Raw genomic sequence first — 17,894 nt, 5'->3', positions numbered from 1 at the left:
GGAAAATTAATACCTCAGAATTTACCCATGGCATTCTTTCTTCCATTTTGTCTATGCAGAAATACTGGTTAGGCTCTTTGGCCAGGAGATGTCTGGGCAGGAAGTAGTTGTGATTTTTTTTTTTGATTTTTTTTTTTTTTTTTATATGAGCATTGATTATATGTGGTGTGTATTTTGATTCTTGAACATAATTGCAGTAGGTGCAGAAGTATACAAGTTAGTTAAAAAGATAGATTTGAGACTTATATATGTCAATAAGGTGTAGAAAATGCAAGAATTGAAGAAAATTGCTGGGGGGCAGAGCGGAAGATTTTTTTTTGTTTCCTTTTTTGTCAGCATTCTTTCTGCCTAATGAGGAATCTCAGGTTTTGTTCTATCCACAAATACTAGGGTGAAAGGATGCATTAAAAATAATCTGTATATGTAGATTAAAACTGGTTAAATTAATTTGAGTCTTTATTGTTAATTTGAGTTTAAAAAAATCTGGAAGACTTTTTTTCTTCCTGTTACAATTAAAGGCATAAATTGACTTCTACTATATAGAAGATTTTTATCATTTCATACTACAGTTTTTGTATTTCAAAAAAGTTCATTTTAGTGGATTATGCGTAAAGCCTACTTTATTTCATAGGAGTCGGCAGTCCCTTAAGGTTCGAGAGCACAAAGTGTTGGGACCATACGTAGATGGCCTGTCTCAGCTGGCTGTTACAAACTTTGAGGTAAATCTAAACCAATGACAAGTTTATAAATAACATCTTTTACATAAGCAGTAAGAACATTACAAGAGATAAGTGTCTATCCAGACATTTTGTTTGGTTCTTGAGTGCATTTATGGTGTCTGGCAATTGCAAAGATCTTCTCTAATGCTTCAGGAGTATTTATTTCATGTAAAAGCATTGGAATTGCCTTTGTATTGGTTAAAAATATTAATAGCGGTATTTTGCTGTTTTCAATGCATGCAGCCTACATCAAGAACACAGTGTCTCCTTTGCACATGAAATACAAGGCTTCCGAAATAAGAATATTAGTCTTCCAGCATGAATTCATTTTGATTTTGTTGTTGAATACTGCCTCTTCTTTTATATGGATGTATTGCATGAGAGGCTACAACATAGCTTTTATAATTCGTAAATTAAATCATGGCAGCATCTGAGCACACTTGAGTTGCCAAAACATATTCAAGTAAGTCAGTAATAAGTCTACTAATAAGTAGAAGCCAATGAACTACTGTAGCTACAATGGAAATAATTAAAGTGGTGCAGTTTTTGAATTGTGTAGGCTTCTTTTTATGAGGAAGTTAATTTGTAAATGTTGGTTTTTAAAAAACATTCATGCTCTGTGTAGCATTATGTGGGAACCATTTAGCTTTTTAATGGGGATTTTTGTTTTTCTGAAGCATCTGTGCATATTATAGAGTAATAAAAACTGCTTTTGCAGTTCTTGATGGTGAAATGCATGCTTTGAAAACCCACCTTTTTTTCAAATTCTAGAAAATTCTATTTATAATTAGTTTCTGGCTGATGACTTTTATGAAACTATGTTGGCAAGCTCAGTAAGCACATATATCAGACTTGGCATAGTCATCTTTGGTTTTATATATTTGGGAAGGTCCAGGCTCCAAGTGAGGTAACCCTTTGGGCCAATTAAATGAAGATAGTATTAGTGCAGTTCAGTGAAAAGGTGCATTGTGTTCACTTGTGTAAGTTGATCTGTGCTGGCTTGTTTATGGGCATTCAACGATTTGATTTATAATGTGGATGTGGCCATCATGTTTTAGAAGCAGATAAGAAGTATGTGCATCGCCTGTAGTTGCAAGGGGTTTTAAGTGTAAGACTTAAAGCAGACACGATCTAACATCAGTCTGCAGAATTGCATATCCCCTGCCCTTGTACATCTCAGAACGGCAAAGAATTTTCTCATTACTTCTGCCTTCCTTTCTTCTTCTGTCCCCCACGAACACACCCTTCCATCTAGATGGGGATTTTGTTCAGCAAGTACAGTATGTGTGTTTATCCTAGCATCACTTTTTACTCTTTTCGCTCTAGGATATTGAGTCACTGATGTCAGAGGGAAACAAATCACGAACAGTTGCTGCAACCAACATGAATGAAGAAAGCAGCCGCTCTCATGCCGTATTCAATATTATAGTGACTCAAACACTTTATGACCTGCATTCTGGCGTATGTATTTCTGATGATTAATTATGAAGTCATGGTGAATTCTTCCTTCCTTTCTTCCTCTTACACATATGTTATATGTTTAGCCATGCTTCTACCTTTAATGCCATGGGATTCTAGTAATCAAAGCAATACTAGCAAGACCGTAGGATTGAGAGAACCCTGGAAGAGTGAGGAAGCACACCAGATAAAGCAAACAGTTGGATTGCTTCTTAATATCCTGTTGTTACCATGAAACCTGTCTTAGGTCTTAGCTGTTGCTTAGGTCTTAACTGTTGCCATGTTTTCATGGCCTGCTCTGACAGTAAGGTTGTTGGTATTGCCATACAGCTGATTCTGGTTCATTGGTGCTTCATTCCTTATTACAAAATAAATGAGTGACTCTTAAAGACCTATAAAACAATTCCTTCTTCTCTTGTATCTTGAATTTGGTGCTTTAACCTGCATTATTATGGAGAAAAGTATTTCATGGTGCCGGTGCCAGATGTGTTAGCACTTTGTGCCAGTGTTTCTTAGATGTTGTTTTTCCATGTCCATCTGCACAGAATTCTGGAGAGAAGGTCAGCAAAGTCAGCCTGGTGGATTTGGCTGGGAGTGAGAGAGTGTCCAAAACAGGAGCTGCAGGAGAACGCCTGAAGGAAGGCAGCAACATAAACAAGTAAGACATTGGCATATGCAGGTTGCAGGTCTTAATCTTTGTAAGAATCACTGTTGTTTTCTGGCCACCTCTGTGCTTGTCACAAGTCAGTTCAAATGATAGACCTCATCAGAAGCAGTTTGTTACAGATTTTTCAGCTGCTTCATGCTGAGCTCTGTGTTTCTTTACATTGGTATAGGGACCCTGAATCATACTTGACTCAGATGAGGTCTATATGAATTTTATCTGGAAAAAGTGACAGCAGCACTCTTTAATTAAGTATATACCTTTTGTGATTCATTTATACACCCTGTCCCCAGGCTCATGTGTTTTGTCTCATCATCTGCTCAAGGAAGAATGCAGAGTTGCAGAGTCGAATGGCTTTGTTCCAACATGTATTAAAATATGTAAGGGTATAATTCATAGTTTAAGAAAACCAGCTCAGAATGAAGCTGTGTTAGTTTAGCATTGCCTTGAGCATTTGTACTCAAGCAATGACAAGTTTCAAGGCACTTTTTTGCCGTAATTACTGTGTTACTGCCCAAAAGCAAGAATTTAGCACAATATTACTGCTGTCTTAAATATACTAATTTTCCTGGGAAAGGGAGAGTTCAACTGTTACATTAAAAGCCACTACTTTTTCAATGTAATTTTAAAATATTACAAAATATTTTGGTATTTTAAGTCAACAATGACAGCACAAAGAGTGTTTGAACAGCATTCATACTTTAAATGATTTAAAATTACCTCTTTTTAGAGTTTGAACATGCTTGCTCTTTCTAGCTTAATTTCTAATTTACTTTGTGATTAATATATCATATTATTAGCCACACTGAGCGGTCCTTGTGAAACAAAATTGTGCCTCTGCCCAATGGCAGGTATTGCACCTTTACCCCACAGGTTATTAGTTAAATTCAGATTGCTTTTACTACAAACTGTATTTTGCATAAACAAAGATGAAATTAAATGTTTCTTCCAAATTCCTGAGGAAGAATTCAAATGCCAACTCTCCCCACAGCTGTTAACAAGTTGGAAGTGTAGTTATACATACAGAAAGACTTTTTCTTTCCTAGTAGGATGTTTACTCAGTGTTAAAGTTTTACGGTATTGGTGCAGTAGGGGAAGGTTGTTTTGCCCATGCTGAACCTCTTTGACAATACAGGACTTCAGATGCAAGCACCAAACTTTTCTGTAAAAGCTATTTTAAAAAGAAAATGGACACCTCTACGTTTTCTCACCAGTTAAATTCTAGTGCAATATAAATTTGAGTTTCATAGTCCATTTATTAAGCGTCCTTTATTTGAAAACCCTTTTGGAACTCGTAGGCAAAAGAGAATTCTTAATGCTGTGCTTGGTGTCGTCTGTTAGATTTTTGCTGTTACTAGGCACTTTATTAAAGTCTGACTTTCACTGGAAGCCTCAAAATTGGTATGCATGTTTTATCAGACCAATTCTTCTGAGAGCATTGTATATGGTGTTCTCTTGGGTGTGATGCATCTTATTAGAGAAAGGCAATATTTTCTGGAGTGATACAGTATACTTAAAACTTATACCTTACAGTACTAGCTATTTTTTTTTTATTATTACTTTTTATTCTTTCATGAAACAGCAGTAACATGTGTTAGTAATGTGTTATGTTTAGTCAACTCAGAAATGGAGCTGCTGAAATTACCTGGCAAATAAATCTGCTTGTGCTGTGTTTTATTGCCTTGCAGAAAAAGATGGAAATTATGTACCTGTTTCTGTATTTACAAGGTAGGGAACAAGTACACTCAGCTGTGCATACCAAAACTGCACAGTGTGACATTCTGCCAGTCTCTGCAGATGTCTGCCGTTTGTTTCTGATGAAACCTGGCTGGGGCCCTGGTAGCTGCCACCGCAGTCCCAGAAATCATCCTTTCCTATCTTGGGGCAGCATGTTGCAGAGGGGATGTGATGGATTGCACTCCCACTTCCTGAAACAATGGAGAGTTGTGTCATTTTGTTAAAATCTTCATAAAGTTGTCATAAAGGTTACTTCTGTTTTTTCTTAGAGCTGATGAGGGGTTTCCTTGGTGAAGATACTGGGCATCTGCTCTTTATTATTGAGAGTTCTGGGGGACTTGCCATACTTCATAGGAAAGCTGTATGTGCTTGTTCCTCCCCAGGATGTGCTAGTTCCCATACAGAGTGTAGAAACACAGGTGCTTAACAACTTTGTGGTGTAGTCGAAAATCTGGAATACAATAGTAGGAGGAAGTAGAATAAACAAACTTTCAATTAGTGGCTAAGAAAAATACTTTCTGTGAGCAGTCTGCAATTTTAACTCTGATTAGTAAAATCATAGCGGTTGTCTTTTTAACTTGAGAATGCAAAAAGATGTCTTTAAAATGTAGGCGGAGGAAGGAATGGGTTGAGACAGGTCTGGCTCCAATCTGATTTTAGGGAGGGTTTTTTCTTTTTTTTGTATTCAGAGTTAACTAATAGTCAGGTGGATTCTGCTCATTGAAAACTTGGGTGGTAAATTGTACAGAAGTGGTGTCATTTATGGACAGAGTTGTTCCCTGTAGTGAGGAAGCACCACTTCACTTTGAACACGGCTGACCCAGGCTGGTGGTGGAAGTGTGCAAACGTCCCCACCGCCTGCTAGCAAGGGCAGCCTGGTCATGCCTAAGGAATAGGGACAAGGAGGACTGAAAGTGAGCAGAAATGGCACCTTCCCATGCTCTTGCATGACATAAATTCACTGTGCTGCTTCTGAACTGCCTCAGTCTGCACTATGGGCTTAAGCCTTCCAGTTGATTCATTGTGTAAATAGTGAGAGATAGGATCAGGGTAATGGTGGATCTCTGATGCATCATTTAGCATGAAGCAAAGCAGCTGATGAGTCCTGTAATTATTTTGTTGAGCAGCCATTTCTTTTACTGCTTTCCTTAAAGTCTTTAAATGGCTTTGTATTGTGAAATCTCAAGCAGAATACATAAATGACTCCAGTTTGTTTTTTATTGCAGATGTTAATAGTCTTAAAATAAAATCAGTATTTATAAGGAGCAGAAACATTATCACATCTTTTAAGTGCGTGTTAATAAACTGTAGCTTATAATTTCCTGTTTATTAAAATGTAGTGCCCATAACTCAAATTAGTATTGCAGCCCTGTTGTGAAATATTTTTCAGGGACAGGCATTTTTGAATCCCTGTTCTTCCTGTCTTCCTTCTGACTGTCTCTTTTGTCCCTCTCCTTCTGTTTTTTGGCTTTGGTCTTCACATTTCCACTCATTTAAAGACAAGTAAAAAGAATCTCAGGAAAATAGGCTGGGTTGTTTTTTTAACATTATGTTCCTTGAAGATGGACTCCATTGAAGTGTGCTGGTGGTACTTTTGTGCTGTAGGAGGTTGCTATGGAGCAGCATAGCGCATCCTACTGTTTGCTCTCTCATGTTTAGCACGCTGTCATCTCTGTCTGTGGAGGCTGGAGGCAAGAACCAATTCTCCCTCCCCCAACCACCACCCACAAGGTTTCAGAGATTGTTAGACTTCTGTTTAGGTCACAAGCTAAAGCTGTCCTTTTTCCTATGAGTTTTTCAAAGGTGGATTGGAAAGTTGTCCTATAAATAAATTTACAAAGTAGAGTGCTTTCTGGGAGACCAGATTGCATAGCCTCTCCTTAAATTTCTTTTTCTTTCAATTTTGCTTTCAGGTCAATGCTTTGTGCCATATGCAATATGGGACATCTTTTGTGACATATGTAATGGTTCTTATTACCTTACCTTCAGATACCTTCCTTGAAATAATCTTCTGCAACATTTTTGTAATTTTTGAAATATCATTTCTGAACCAGTGGTAGTTACAAGCAGCAGTAAGGCCCATTTACAGATACTGTGCAAACACTGCCTATTAGTTAAAATAGTGCTGCTACTTTGGAAAGAAAACTCAAAAGGATGGAGTGGAACAGTAAAGTTAAAGATTTATTTGACCATCTAATTGTGATGCTGCTGAAGTTTTCCTTGGTAGCTACAGAGAGTAGCTGGATATATGGGCATGAACATGACAGCAGTATGCTCTTGGGCTTCAGCATTGTCTGTTTTAAAACCCTTGAGGCATCTGTTTAAAGTTCTCAGGCTCCTGAGCAAGCTTATTATCTTAAACATACTTACCCCAAGAGCCCTGATGTCATTTAGAATTTACATAGGGTTGTTTAACAATTGGATTATATAATGCGCATATGCTTTGCACAGATTCCTGAGACAGTTACCCCTCTTGGTAGAAGTGGTACATGCACAAAAGTAACAAGTTATCTCCATTTTCTTCACGACTCAAGTGATGTTTGGGATGTGGCTGGCTGCTAAACTGTTCTGGGGCTTTTGTCGTTCATGCATGTGCAACTCTTTTGTATCTGGGAGATTGTTTGGTCTGTTTCCCCCACAAGAAACTAGTGAGGCTGTACCTCAGTTATAAGAACCCATTTATCAAGGGACCTCCTAATCGGTCTCTTCTGATGAGCAGTCTTCCATTGTTGTCTGATGCCTGATTAGTTGCTGGCTCGTAAGGCAGACTAGTTCTCCTGGGCCATAACTGGCTCTGTCTTGAGAATGCTTCCTTATAGCTAGAGAATTGTTCAGTTTTAGTCTGGTTTTGAACCAGTGCTCTTAAAACATGGTTCCTAGAGATGGGGGACTTGTGCTGTGCTGCCAGCGCTGACTTGTAAGAGGGTCACGAGGCAGTGTCTAGGATAGAAAGATTTTTAGTCTCCGAGAAAAAGTAATTCTTCCAAATGTATATCTTTAATAAATACATTGCCCTGTATTCAGCAGTGGGTTAGCTGATCATTCACAGGGAAGCTGTGAGTGCTCCATCCCTGGTGGTGTTCAAGACCAGGTTGGACGAAGCCTTGGATGTCATGGTTTAGTGGGAGGTGTCCCTGCCCGTGGCAGGGGGTTGGAACTAGATGATCTTAATGTCCTTTCCAACCCTAATTATTCTATGGTTCTATCTCCTGTGGTCATTTGCAACTTAAGTTATGCTATGATATTTTAAAAATTGGGATGTGTGGTTCTGCAGAGCACAAATTAAAATCTTTAGGAAATCCTTTTTCTGTGTTTTATTGAATCTACATTTGGAATATGTGTTAAAGCTGTGCTACTGTGTTACATTTATAGATCACTTTCAACACTGGGCTTGGTTATATCATCACTTGCTGACCAAGCAGCAGGGAAGGGGAAGAACAAGTTTGTGCCTTACAGAGACTCTGTACTCACTTGGCTTCTCAAGGTAATTAATATTTTCCATTCACCCTGTTCACAAGATGTCAGCTTAATAGTTTGTAGGATCATTGTAGCATACCTTAGCGTATGTGGACTTTTCATCGTTTCTTACAGAAATGAGCTACAAAGCTCTCTTAGCTATAAGTTATTCCGAGTAATACAGACATGTAAGTGGATCTTGTGTGAATTCCATGTGAAGTCTTATTTGGCTGCTTTCAGTTGTGGTGGAATCAAAGCTGGTGGAGGTGGCTGGAAATGTTTATGGATCATACTAGTTAGTTTATATCCTTTCAGTGTCTAAATAGGAACCTTTGTATTTTAAGTATCTTTGTAAAGCCATTGTGTAGTCCCAGAACAATTTTTAACCCTCAGACTTTCTGTGGATATACTCTACAGGACAATTTGGGAGGAAACAGCCAAACTGCCATGATAGCTACTATTAGTCCAGCAGCAGACAACTACGAAGAAACACTCTCTACTCTGAGATATGCAGATAGAGCCAAAAGGATAGTTAATCATGCTGTGGTGAATGAAGATCCAAATGCTAGGGTCATCAGAGAACTACGTGAAGAAGTTGAAAAACTGAAAGAACAGCTCTCGCAAGCTGAGGTAACATTAGTCACAGTACAATGTAAACTGAGTTTCCCAAGGAAATATCAAACTCTGGCTGGAAGACTAGCTTTCTGTTTAAGTCTTCCAAAATGAGGAAAGGAAGAGTCATGCACTTTGGATTTTTTGGATGACTTTTTTGGGGTTGGTTGTTTGGGGATTTTTTTTTTTTTTTCTTCATGTTTTTTTTTGTTTCTTTTGGTGGTTTTTTTTGGTGTTTTTTTTTGTCTTTTTCTTTTTTTTTAACAATTAACTTTGTTTCCTGAAATAAACCAAACAAAATGTTTGCTTGTCTTTAATCACTTCTAAATGAGGACAACATTGTACTGATGGTGACCCTTGTCAGAATAGTCTGTTCTTGGAGACCTTCATGTCAAGCAACAGTTGATGCAGCACAGATAAGCTTCCTACAGCTTCATTATGTAGACTTATTAGTAGACTTATTTTTTTTGTTTGCATTGGTGGACTATGTAATTTTATGATGTCAAATGGAAAAATGAAAAGCTGTAAATCTGGTATTGGACCACAAAATGTTTAGGAGATTTACTGACATTTGTAAAAAATTGATTACAAAATAGTGAAAATCGCAGCACTGGAACTGTCATCCATTTGCTTTTCTGCCTTAACAAATAACACTGTGTGACTGCTGCTTATCTTGGATTTATACTTCAAATTCGACAGTAAAGTATCAGAGGAGGATAGCTTACTTGGTGATACCTGGAGAAATCAGGCACTGCACTAGGAAAATATTTTTAATCTTTTCAGGCAGGACACAAAGTACTGGTGGAAAAAGAACAGAAGTGTATCTGGGGGTAAATGTGTGGTGTTTAAATTTCACATTCATTTAAGGAATAGTGTTCCTCACATGGACAATTCCTTACAGGCTGAAATGGGGAAATAGGCTTTACGAAAAAGGAGCCATTCACTTTCTGCTTAAATAAAAAGCTGTTCTAGCCCCATATTTAAATTGGAAAATGTTACTGTAGCGTATTATTATGTTGGCAGACTGTGGCTGAACACAATCAGTAGGAAGGTATCCAAATTCTTACTATTATTTTTTTTTGAAGTATTTTCTCTTACACCTTCTGTTAAAAACAGTTATATAGAACCAGCCAGCCTGTTGAATTGTTACTTGGCACTGGATGTGTTCAAGCCCTTTGCTTTTGTTTCCTGTTGTGAAATCAGAAGCCTGTGTTACCTCCAGAGCATGCCTTCCTTCAAAGGTCATCAGTGGGGTCAGCCTGAAAGCTTTAATGCAACTCTAGGAGCACTTACGAAACAAAGATAGAATGGAAGACTAAATATCGAGAGGAATTTGTGTTGGAGGCTACTGCTGGAAGAAAGACTTCATGGATGAACTTCAGACAGCTGAGACTTAATGCTTTTAAATATTCAGTTATATACAGACACTGAAGCTTGAGTGGCCAGGCCCAGAAATTTTGTCAGTTACGTTATCCTCTGGAGCTATGTCAATTTTCAGCTGTTTCAGATTTGTACCCATTATAGGTTCATTCTGTCCTCTCCCTTTGCAAGTAACCTGTTTCTTCATCATCATCTACCAGGAAAAGTCTGGGGATAGAGTCAAAACCTATACTTGCTGCATTTCACATTGTTTTTGTGCTCTGTTTCCTTGTGTAAGCAGATGTTGCAGTGGTAAAGTAGCTGAGGGGTTTTTGCTGATTTCTGTCTTTTAGGCCATGAAGGCACCAGAACTGAAGGAGAAATTGGAAGAATCTGAAAAACTAATAAAAGAGCTAACAGTCACGTGGGAAGAAAAGCTAAGGAAGACAGAAGAAATTGCACAGGTATTTCAGAAATTACGAAATTATGATTATGAGGAGGAAAGACCAGATACTCACACAGTGCGAGTCGGCTGAATTTCATGAGCTTTAGTAGACTGTGCTGTTTCCCCACGAGCTATTTAAAATTGCTGTGGATTTTTGTCTTTTTCCTTGCTTGTTTGGGTTTTGTGGGGTTTTTTTTCATTGTTTGTTTGGTTTTTTTTGTGGGGTTTTTTGTTTGTTTTTTGTTGTGAGGTTTTGTTTTTTTTTGTTGAATTTATTTTTTTTAAGACAAAATTTTATTAAAATAAGTGTAGCTGTGTCATGATATCATGGATAAAAAGCAATACTTGCTTTTAAAATGAAACATCAAAATATGTTTGGGCAGCTCATTTATTTAAAGACCACAGTGGGATCTTGGATGTGTTTCCCTTGAAGTGACTAGGAAAATGAAGAATTACAAAAGGGTCAGAATTTTGGGTGGTATTTGTCGCTCTTCCTTTTAGTGACTTCTTAACCAGAAAAGGAAAATGTTTATATGTATTCACTACAGATTGTTTATTATTATTGTACTTAAAATGAGACTTCCAGATTCCAGCATACGTTTACATAATTTCCACCATCTATAGCTTGAAGAAAATTATTGTTAGTTTCCCTTTCTAGTCCCAATATTCCAGAAGCAGCCTCTGGTGCAACCACTGCTTAAATAAAAGTAAAAGAAAGGAGAAAACAGGAGGGAACCAAACACAAACCAAACAACAACTCCAATGCCCAAACTGTAGCAAAGCAAAAGATGTGTGAGCAATTAGATGCTTTAGCTGGATTAATAATAATACTGCAAATGAATAAACAAGAATTAGGGCATGCTATATTCTAAATGATCTATGACTGTGATTATCTTTGAAGTAATTGCAACTGCGACTAGCTTTTAATTAACATAGAGTTTCAAAGTCGCATTGTGTTACTTATGAGTAGCCCTAATAAAATCAATAGGGCTGCTCAGGTAAGTAAGTTTCAATTTGAGGAGGCAGATGTTTGAGGATTAGATCTAACTTTTTGTTGTTGGTGCTTAAAAATAAGTTCTATTCAACTTACGGGACTTGACCAGTGACTTAAGTTCTGTTTCTGCTGCTGACATACGGAATGTGTGCTCAGCATGTGCACCTTTAGCTTTAGCTGGTCTGCTTTCATTTACTTGCTGTACTTGTCTCTATGTGTTGTAGCAGGCAAGATTAACCTATTTTTGTGCTTGCAGGAGAGGCAAAGACAGTTAGAGAGCATGGGAATTTCCCTTGAGTCTTCTGGTATCAAGGTTGGGGATGACAAGTGTTACCTGGTGAATCTGAATGCAGACCCTGCACTCAATGAGCTTTTGGTTTACTACTTAAAGGTAAGAATGTGAACAGGATGTTTGCACAGAATGAAATGACTCGTTTTGAATTTCTGGCTCAATTTTTTGCTTGGGGTGAATTCAGATTTTTTTAAGACTAGTTACAGCAAAATAGGATGTGTTTCCCAGCTTCACTGTTTTCCTGATTGATCTCTTGATTGCCAACAATGGGAGAAGTGCTCCATGTGTGCTTGTGTTGAGATAAATTCTAGCTTTTCCAGGAAATATGTGAGTAGAAATGCCTTTTGGGCTGAACTTTGAGAGCCTCATGTTAGATGCTTCCTTTTGTTAGTCAACTGAGGATTGCTTTAAATACTAATGAGTTAATCATAAAGAGATGATGTTTAGTAATAATCAGTAAGAGTAAACATAGTCTTCCATGACAGAAAAGCTTAAGAGAAAGAGGAGAAAAAAAGCGCTGGTAAAAATTTACATAAATGTATTTTCCTAGTACCACTGGATTTCATACCATTCTGTTTCACATAGTTTCACGTCAAGAGTGAAATAGTGTCAAATATAAACTTAGTAAGTTTGTAAGAAGGTGTGAGCTCCTTGTGAGTAAGATATGAAAGGCTATCCTATTTTTATTACTTTCCTGCAAAGATAGGGTTTTGTCTTTGAACAGTAGCAAATCACTTCTCCAACAGTAGCAAAGTCCAGTATTTCAGTAGAATTTACAGTATGACTTGAAATTACGTAGAGATTAGTGTGTTTAGTTGAGTTCCTGTTAGCTATTTTCTGAAAAGCAGCCAACTCTGTGCACCTTATTTTACTATCCATGTTGTCCTCATATATGCCTGTATGACATGTCTGGTTTTCTTCACTGTTTGCATTTATTGCTTGTATGCAAGCATAGTTTGATAACATTTTTAAATAGCAATTTGTGTGTAAACTGCTTTAGTCTGCTTTATTTAAAACCATATGAAAATAAAGTACAGAACAGAAGAGCAGTTTTCTGTGTGACCTTTACAGTCTTCAAATCTGCTGTGGTACCCTTTCTGCTCTACAGAAGTGCTCAGCAAAAGAGAGCATGTAGATTGTGTAGTCTCAGTGCTTTAGCTAATATTTTCTTAGTTATATAAACAGTGATAGTTTACTTGTCTCTTAGTAACAGCTTATATTCTAGGATCACACAAGAGTTGGTGCAGATACCTCTCAGGATATACAGCTCTTTGGTATAGGAATCCAACCAGAGCACTGTGAGATTGATGTTGCTTTAGATGGAGAAGTTACGCTCACACCAAAAGAAAATGCAAGGTAAGGAAGATCAGCAGCACTTTCCAGTGAAGCGTTTGCTTGTCTTTACCAGAAGATAACTTACATGCATTTTTGTTTTACATAGTCAGAAGCATCTTGTGTTCTGATCAACGAGTAGCTTCAGTATAGGTGACTTAGATACTCAGAAGTGAAATTGAGTAATAAAACTGAAGATTTCCCCCCTTGTGTACACACCCACCCACCACCTACTCTGTAGCATGACAGGCTATCAATCAGTGGTGTGGGTCAGAATAAAGCATCACAAGAAAGTATCCAGTAGGAATGAGGGACCATTGCTTGTCTCTCTTGGGTGGCAATGAAATCACTGAGATGCTTCTGGCTATCCTGACCTGTGTGATGAGATAGTGAGCTGTGTCTTGATGGGAGAGGCTAAACTGTGCCTCATGAGTAGTTTCTGTTATGAAGCTCAGCATTTTGTGAGAAAGAGATGTTTTAAAGATCTTGAGATCATTACATTATTTTCCTAAATCTTTAATTACTGTTGTGCCTCATAAATATGCAGTGTGAAGTCACGTTTCTCCTTTTGTTTCTGCTTCTGTATTTTAGTGTTTTTTCACTTTGGGGGTACTGTGGCTTCTTGGGTGGAACTGTAAATGTATGTCACTTCATTTCCAATGGCATGTGATAAGCAGTACCTTTGTTCTAGTTAATAGTCATGCTTCTTGTCTGAAATCTGAATATCTAAATAACGTATAGATTATTATTTGAATGAGAAACACAAGTTTGAGAGACGTCTTTTAAAAAATCTGATCTCTTTCACTCTACCTTCAGTAAAATACCTCTTGGCATTTGCATTTTATTTCTGCAGCCTACAGCACAAAATTCCAAACAGATGGGATTCAGACTTGTGATAGAGTTACTGTACTGGAAATCAGTCATTTTGACTGGCAAGAGCAAAGGCACATGTCAGTGGGAAAAAATGTATTTTGTTTTACTCATGCCTGATTTGCAATGCTTAAGTAGCTGTTCTTAAGATTGTAGTGTCAAGAAAAATTTAGTTATCAAGATTTCATTATAAAAAAAAAATTAATAAAAATCTGGCTGTAAGGCAAATGGTCACATTTGTGCTGACTTACTTGAGAGACAGCTGAATTCAGAATGCTCCATCTGAAAAGGCTTTTCCCATTTTACTTTTTTTTTTTTCCTTTCAAATAAAATGTTCTGCTTTGTGACTTGCATATGCAAAAGTTCGACAGCTCCATTTTTCCCGTTTGTGATTGAAACTTAAATACAAAGAGACCTAAATGCAAACATAGCAGTATACCAGATGTTCACAAAAATACTATTGTTAATAATAGAGACTCCATTTGTTGAAAGAATGTAACTTGGATCTAAGGGTCTTTTTCTTACACTTGGATGCTGAATATGTTAACAGTATGTTTTACAACTCTGTGTTGACTAACTTGAATCTTGGGAAGCTTTATCAGCAGGATTTGCATACATCCAAGTTTACAGACTGTTTACAAGAAACAGGCAGTGACCCAGTTTGAGACATGGGCATTTAAAGAAAACCATGTAACCAAAAGCAACCATCTGTGTGTTTACTGAAGAGTTGTACCTGCCAAAGCTAAAGGGGAAAGGTGCTTTGTGCTCAGGTCTGACAGGAGAAATCAGACCAGCATCTTTCGTGTTGATTCTTTAATGAGAATCTGGCAGATTTGTGCATCAAATCACTGTCTGTAGATTGGAGAAATGGTAGATCTTGTGATTAATTTTCAACCTTCTATTTTTAGGATTTCACTGAAATTTTATTTTCTTCTTTCAGGTCCTGTGTAAATGGTGCACTGGTATGTTCTGTCACTCAGTTATGGCATGGAGATAGAATACTGTGGGGAAACAACCACTTTTTTAGGTAATAGTTGATATTTATATTCCAGCGTTTTTACAGTCAGCCTCTTTTGTGTTGGGTTTCTTCTTCCACTGTTCTGCATAAATGTTTTTAGAAACTGAATTTCAATTTTACACAGAATCAATTTACCAAAGAGGAAACGACGAGATTGGCTCAAAGACCCTGAGAAAGAAACATCATTAGGAGAGCATGATCTGGATGCAGCTAGTGAAGCTTCTTCAGAACCAGACTACAACTATGAGTTTGCACAAATGGAAGTTATTATGAAGACACTGAATAGTAATGGTAAGGCAGTTGCCAGATAAAAATGTTCTTGTGCATTGTCTAACAAATTCAGCATGGAACTTTATTTCTGGGTAAAAATAAGTGGTATGTTTTCTCCACTGGAGCTTTCTCAGAAAAAGATATTTTACAGAAACAGTGTTATACGTATACATACATAGGTACGTACATACATATATATAACAATGTATGCACAAATTAGTAGTTGGTTTGTGCCCTGACACACAATTTTATCTCTTGTCCTTTGTAGTGCATCAGAGCTGTGATCATATGCCTGTCAAATCATCATCCAATTCCTGCTAACCTCTTGGGTTTACAAGTTACTGCAAACAAAAGGGTGCTCAGATACGGCTCAGTTAGTTTTATCCTTTTGTATCAAATATTACTGACACCATTTTAACCTTCATAAAAAAAAAAACAACACAAAAACAATAGCAAACCAATAGTCAAAACATCAGCTAGCATGGTTTTTAATGCTTGATCATTCTCAATATTTTATTTCATCTTTGTTAAAACCTGTTGTGATGCCTTTTTTGGACAGGATAATAAATTACTTTATATATAAAATAACTGTATGGTCTATATAAAACTATGGTGTTGTCATGATATCCAGGAGGCAAGTTACAGTTCACATGATACGGTATTCAGAAATGCTGAAAAGCTAGGTAAACTACTAAATGCTTTGTATGGGGTTTTTAATAGATAAAATTTGAGAGGCAAATGCCTTGAGTTTTGGCCATTGACCAAGATGACTCAGTAGATGGTGTTCCACTGTTCTCTGTTCTCCTTTCTTCATATCTTTGCAGTATTTCCATTGTTTGCTGTGGCTTACTTTTTTCTTGGTCTCCTCTTATTCTTTCTTTAACTTTCTCTGTTTTGCTGTTAAGTACAGCATGATGGTTTCATGTGCTTGATGCTCTAATCAATATTCTTAGAATATTGATATTCCTCAATATTTTAAGCAATATTCTCAGAATGTTGTAAATATTCTAAATGTTTACAGTTTAATGGGATTGCTTATGTGAGTTACAGGGTTAGGCCATTTAAATTAATATGAAATTAACTGATTGATAACAGAAATATTCTTGTTATGGTTCACTCATACCAGGAGACGAATTTCAGATGAATCTGCCGTCCTGGTGGTCTTCAGTGTTGTCATCCCTCCTGAAGATTCTGTTGCCTGTTTTAAGGCCTCAAACCATCCCATATCTGTGTCAAAACTGGGACAAAGGTTTTGAACTTGATTGGCTCATGCATGAGACTGCTGGAGAAATTTGAAAGCATTAATTGATGCTTTATCTGCTTGTCACTAACCGGGGATTTGACTAAACTGTAGCAGTTTACAAGTCAGTGTTCTTTGACCAGGGAGTCACATTTTTTTTTTTGGGGGGGGGGGTCATGTGTTGGTATTTAGCTGATTGAAATGATTCTTCACAATATTTCAGGTGTCTTTACGTTCTAGTTCAGTAGACTTTTGTGATGTGAAAGCAGTTTTTTGCCTTGATTGTTTTCTGTGTCTTTGCCCAAGAACCGTACAGACCTTGCTGTTTCATTAGAGTTCTTTCCTCCCTAATGCACAGCAAATGTTAGCAGTCATCCATGTCACACAGTTTCAGAGGCATCATAACCCAGTTATTATTCTTGTTGTCTCTTCTGTTCCCTCCCACATACAGGGAGCAGGAGACACAACAATAAGCTTGTTGCTTAACTAAGTTGGAGTAGTAAGTGATAATAAAACCCTGACAAAACAAGTAGCTGTGACGGTTGTAGGCTGGTCTTTTGAATCGAAGCTAGATATCGCTTCCAGGTTCTGTTCTTCTCAATGACATAGCTAAAATAATTTTTTTTTCTGACAGGCTTCCAGTTTGTTAGGTAAGAAGTAAAGCAGCTTTGTCACAATACTATTAGTTAATCTTCCTTGAAATGAAAAATAAGTATGGGTAAGGAAGAAGAAATAACTAAAGACAGGTAATTCTACTGGGGAAACTATGGGGGGAGAATAAAGGCATATTTTAAAAATGTGATTAGATAATTATTTTACAGGCATCTATTGGTACAGCTCAAAACAAGAGGGTTTTGGGGTGGATTTTATTATTCTTCCCTCACCCCCCTTGATCTGTTTGACAACAGTAACCCTCTTCAAGTAAATAGCCTAGCTTCTCCAGGGTGCAAACACAGTTTTTTTTTATGGCATGTAACCAGTACAACAGTGTCACATACTGCATCCGGCTCCAAAGAAGCTCTGAGGAAAATGTAACTTTGAAAACAACTGTAAAGAAAACATCCAGATTCTTTCTTCCCTTCAGCATGTTCACTTTCTTTGTGGGATTCTGTCTGATCAGCTTTGTACTGCTAATTTGTGATGCTGGTCAAACACGGAATGCAGCAAAGAAGTTTACTTTATTCTTGTATACTGTGCAGTGGTTAAGTAAACAATGTGATTAGATCATGCAGCTTTTCTTTTAAGCAAACAAAACTGGTACAGCTCAGGGTGGGAATTTTGATGAAACTTAGTAAAGCAGCCTGTGTCATAACCTTCTTCTAGCTTGCTTAGGAAAATGAACTTAAATGAAATCCTAAGGAATTAACTTGGCATTGTTTTTACTGGATTAACAGATTCCAGATGTGAAATAAGTGACATTGCAGGACG

At 37.3% G+C, this 17,894-nt stretch overlaps 1 protein-coding gene across 5 annotated transcripts in view; it reads left to right on the top strand.

The window, feature by feature from the left end:
* The window catches only part of KIF13A (kinesin family member 13A), a 108,562-nt gene that overhangs the window by 56,599 nt on the left and 34,069 nt on the right, over positions 1-17,894 (top strand). For 4 of the 5 annotated variants that reach the window (XM_061449556.1, XM_061449554.1, XM_061449555.1 and 1 more), the window contains exons 7-16: positions 632-719; positions 2,046-2,180; positions 2,723-2,835; positions 7,951-8,062; positions 8,452-8,664; positions 10,359-10,469; positions 11,701-11,835; positions 12,962-13,092; positions 14,879-14,965; positions 15,081-15,247. In XM_061449556.1, the coding sequence (XP_061305540.1) occupies positions 632-719; positions 2,046-2,180; positions 2,723-2,835; positions 7,951-8,062; positions 8,452-8,664; positions 10,359-10,469; positions 11,701-11,835; positions 12,962-13,092; positions 14,879-14,965; positions 15,081-15,247 (1,292 nt within the window). Of the gene's footprint in view, positions 1-631; positions 720-2,045; positions 2,181-2,722; positions 2,836-7,950; positions 8,063-8,451; positions 8,665-10,358; positions 10,470-11,700; positions 11,836-12,961; positions 13,093-14,878; positions 14,966-15,080; positions 15,248-16,352; positions 16,476-17,894 lie in introns of all 5 variants that reach the window. The other variant, XM_061449552.1, reaches the window with a different exon arrangement.

The sequence above is a fragment of the Pezoporus flaviventris genome, unplaced genomic scaffold (genome assembly GCF_033815535.1).
Source record: "Pezoporus flaviventris isolate CSIRO_AGI_PZ_B2104156 unplaced genomic scaffold, CSIRO_AGI_Pfla_v1 ptg000007l, whole genome shotgun sequence".
Classification (NCBI taxonomy): Eukaryota; Metazoa; Chordata; class Aves; order Psittaciformes; family Psittacidae; genus Pezoporus; species Pezoporus flaviventris.
This window is presented reverse-complemented; position numbering and strand designations above follow the sequence as displayed.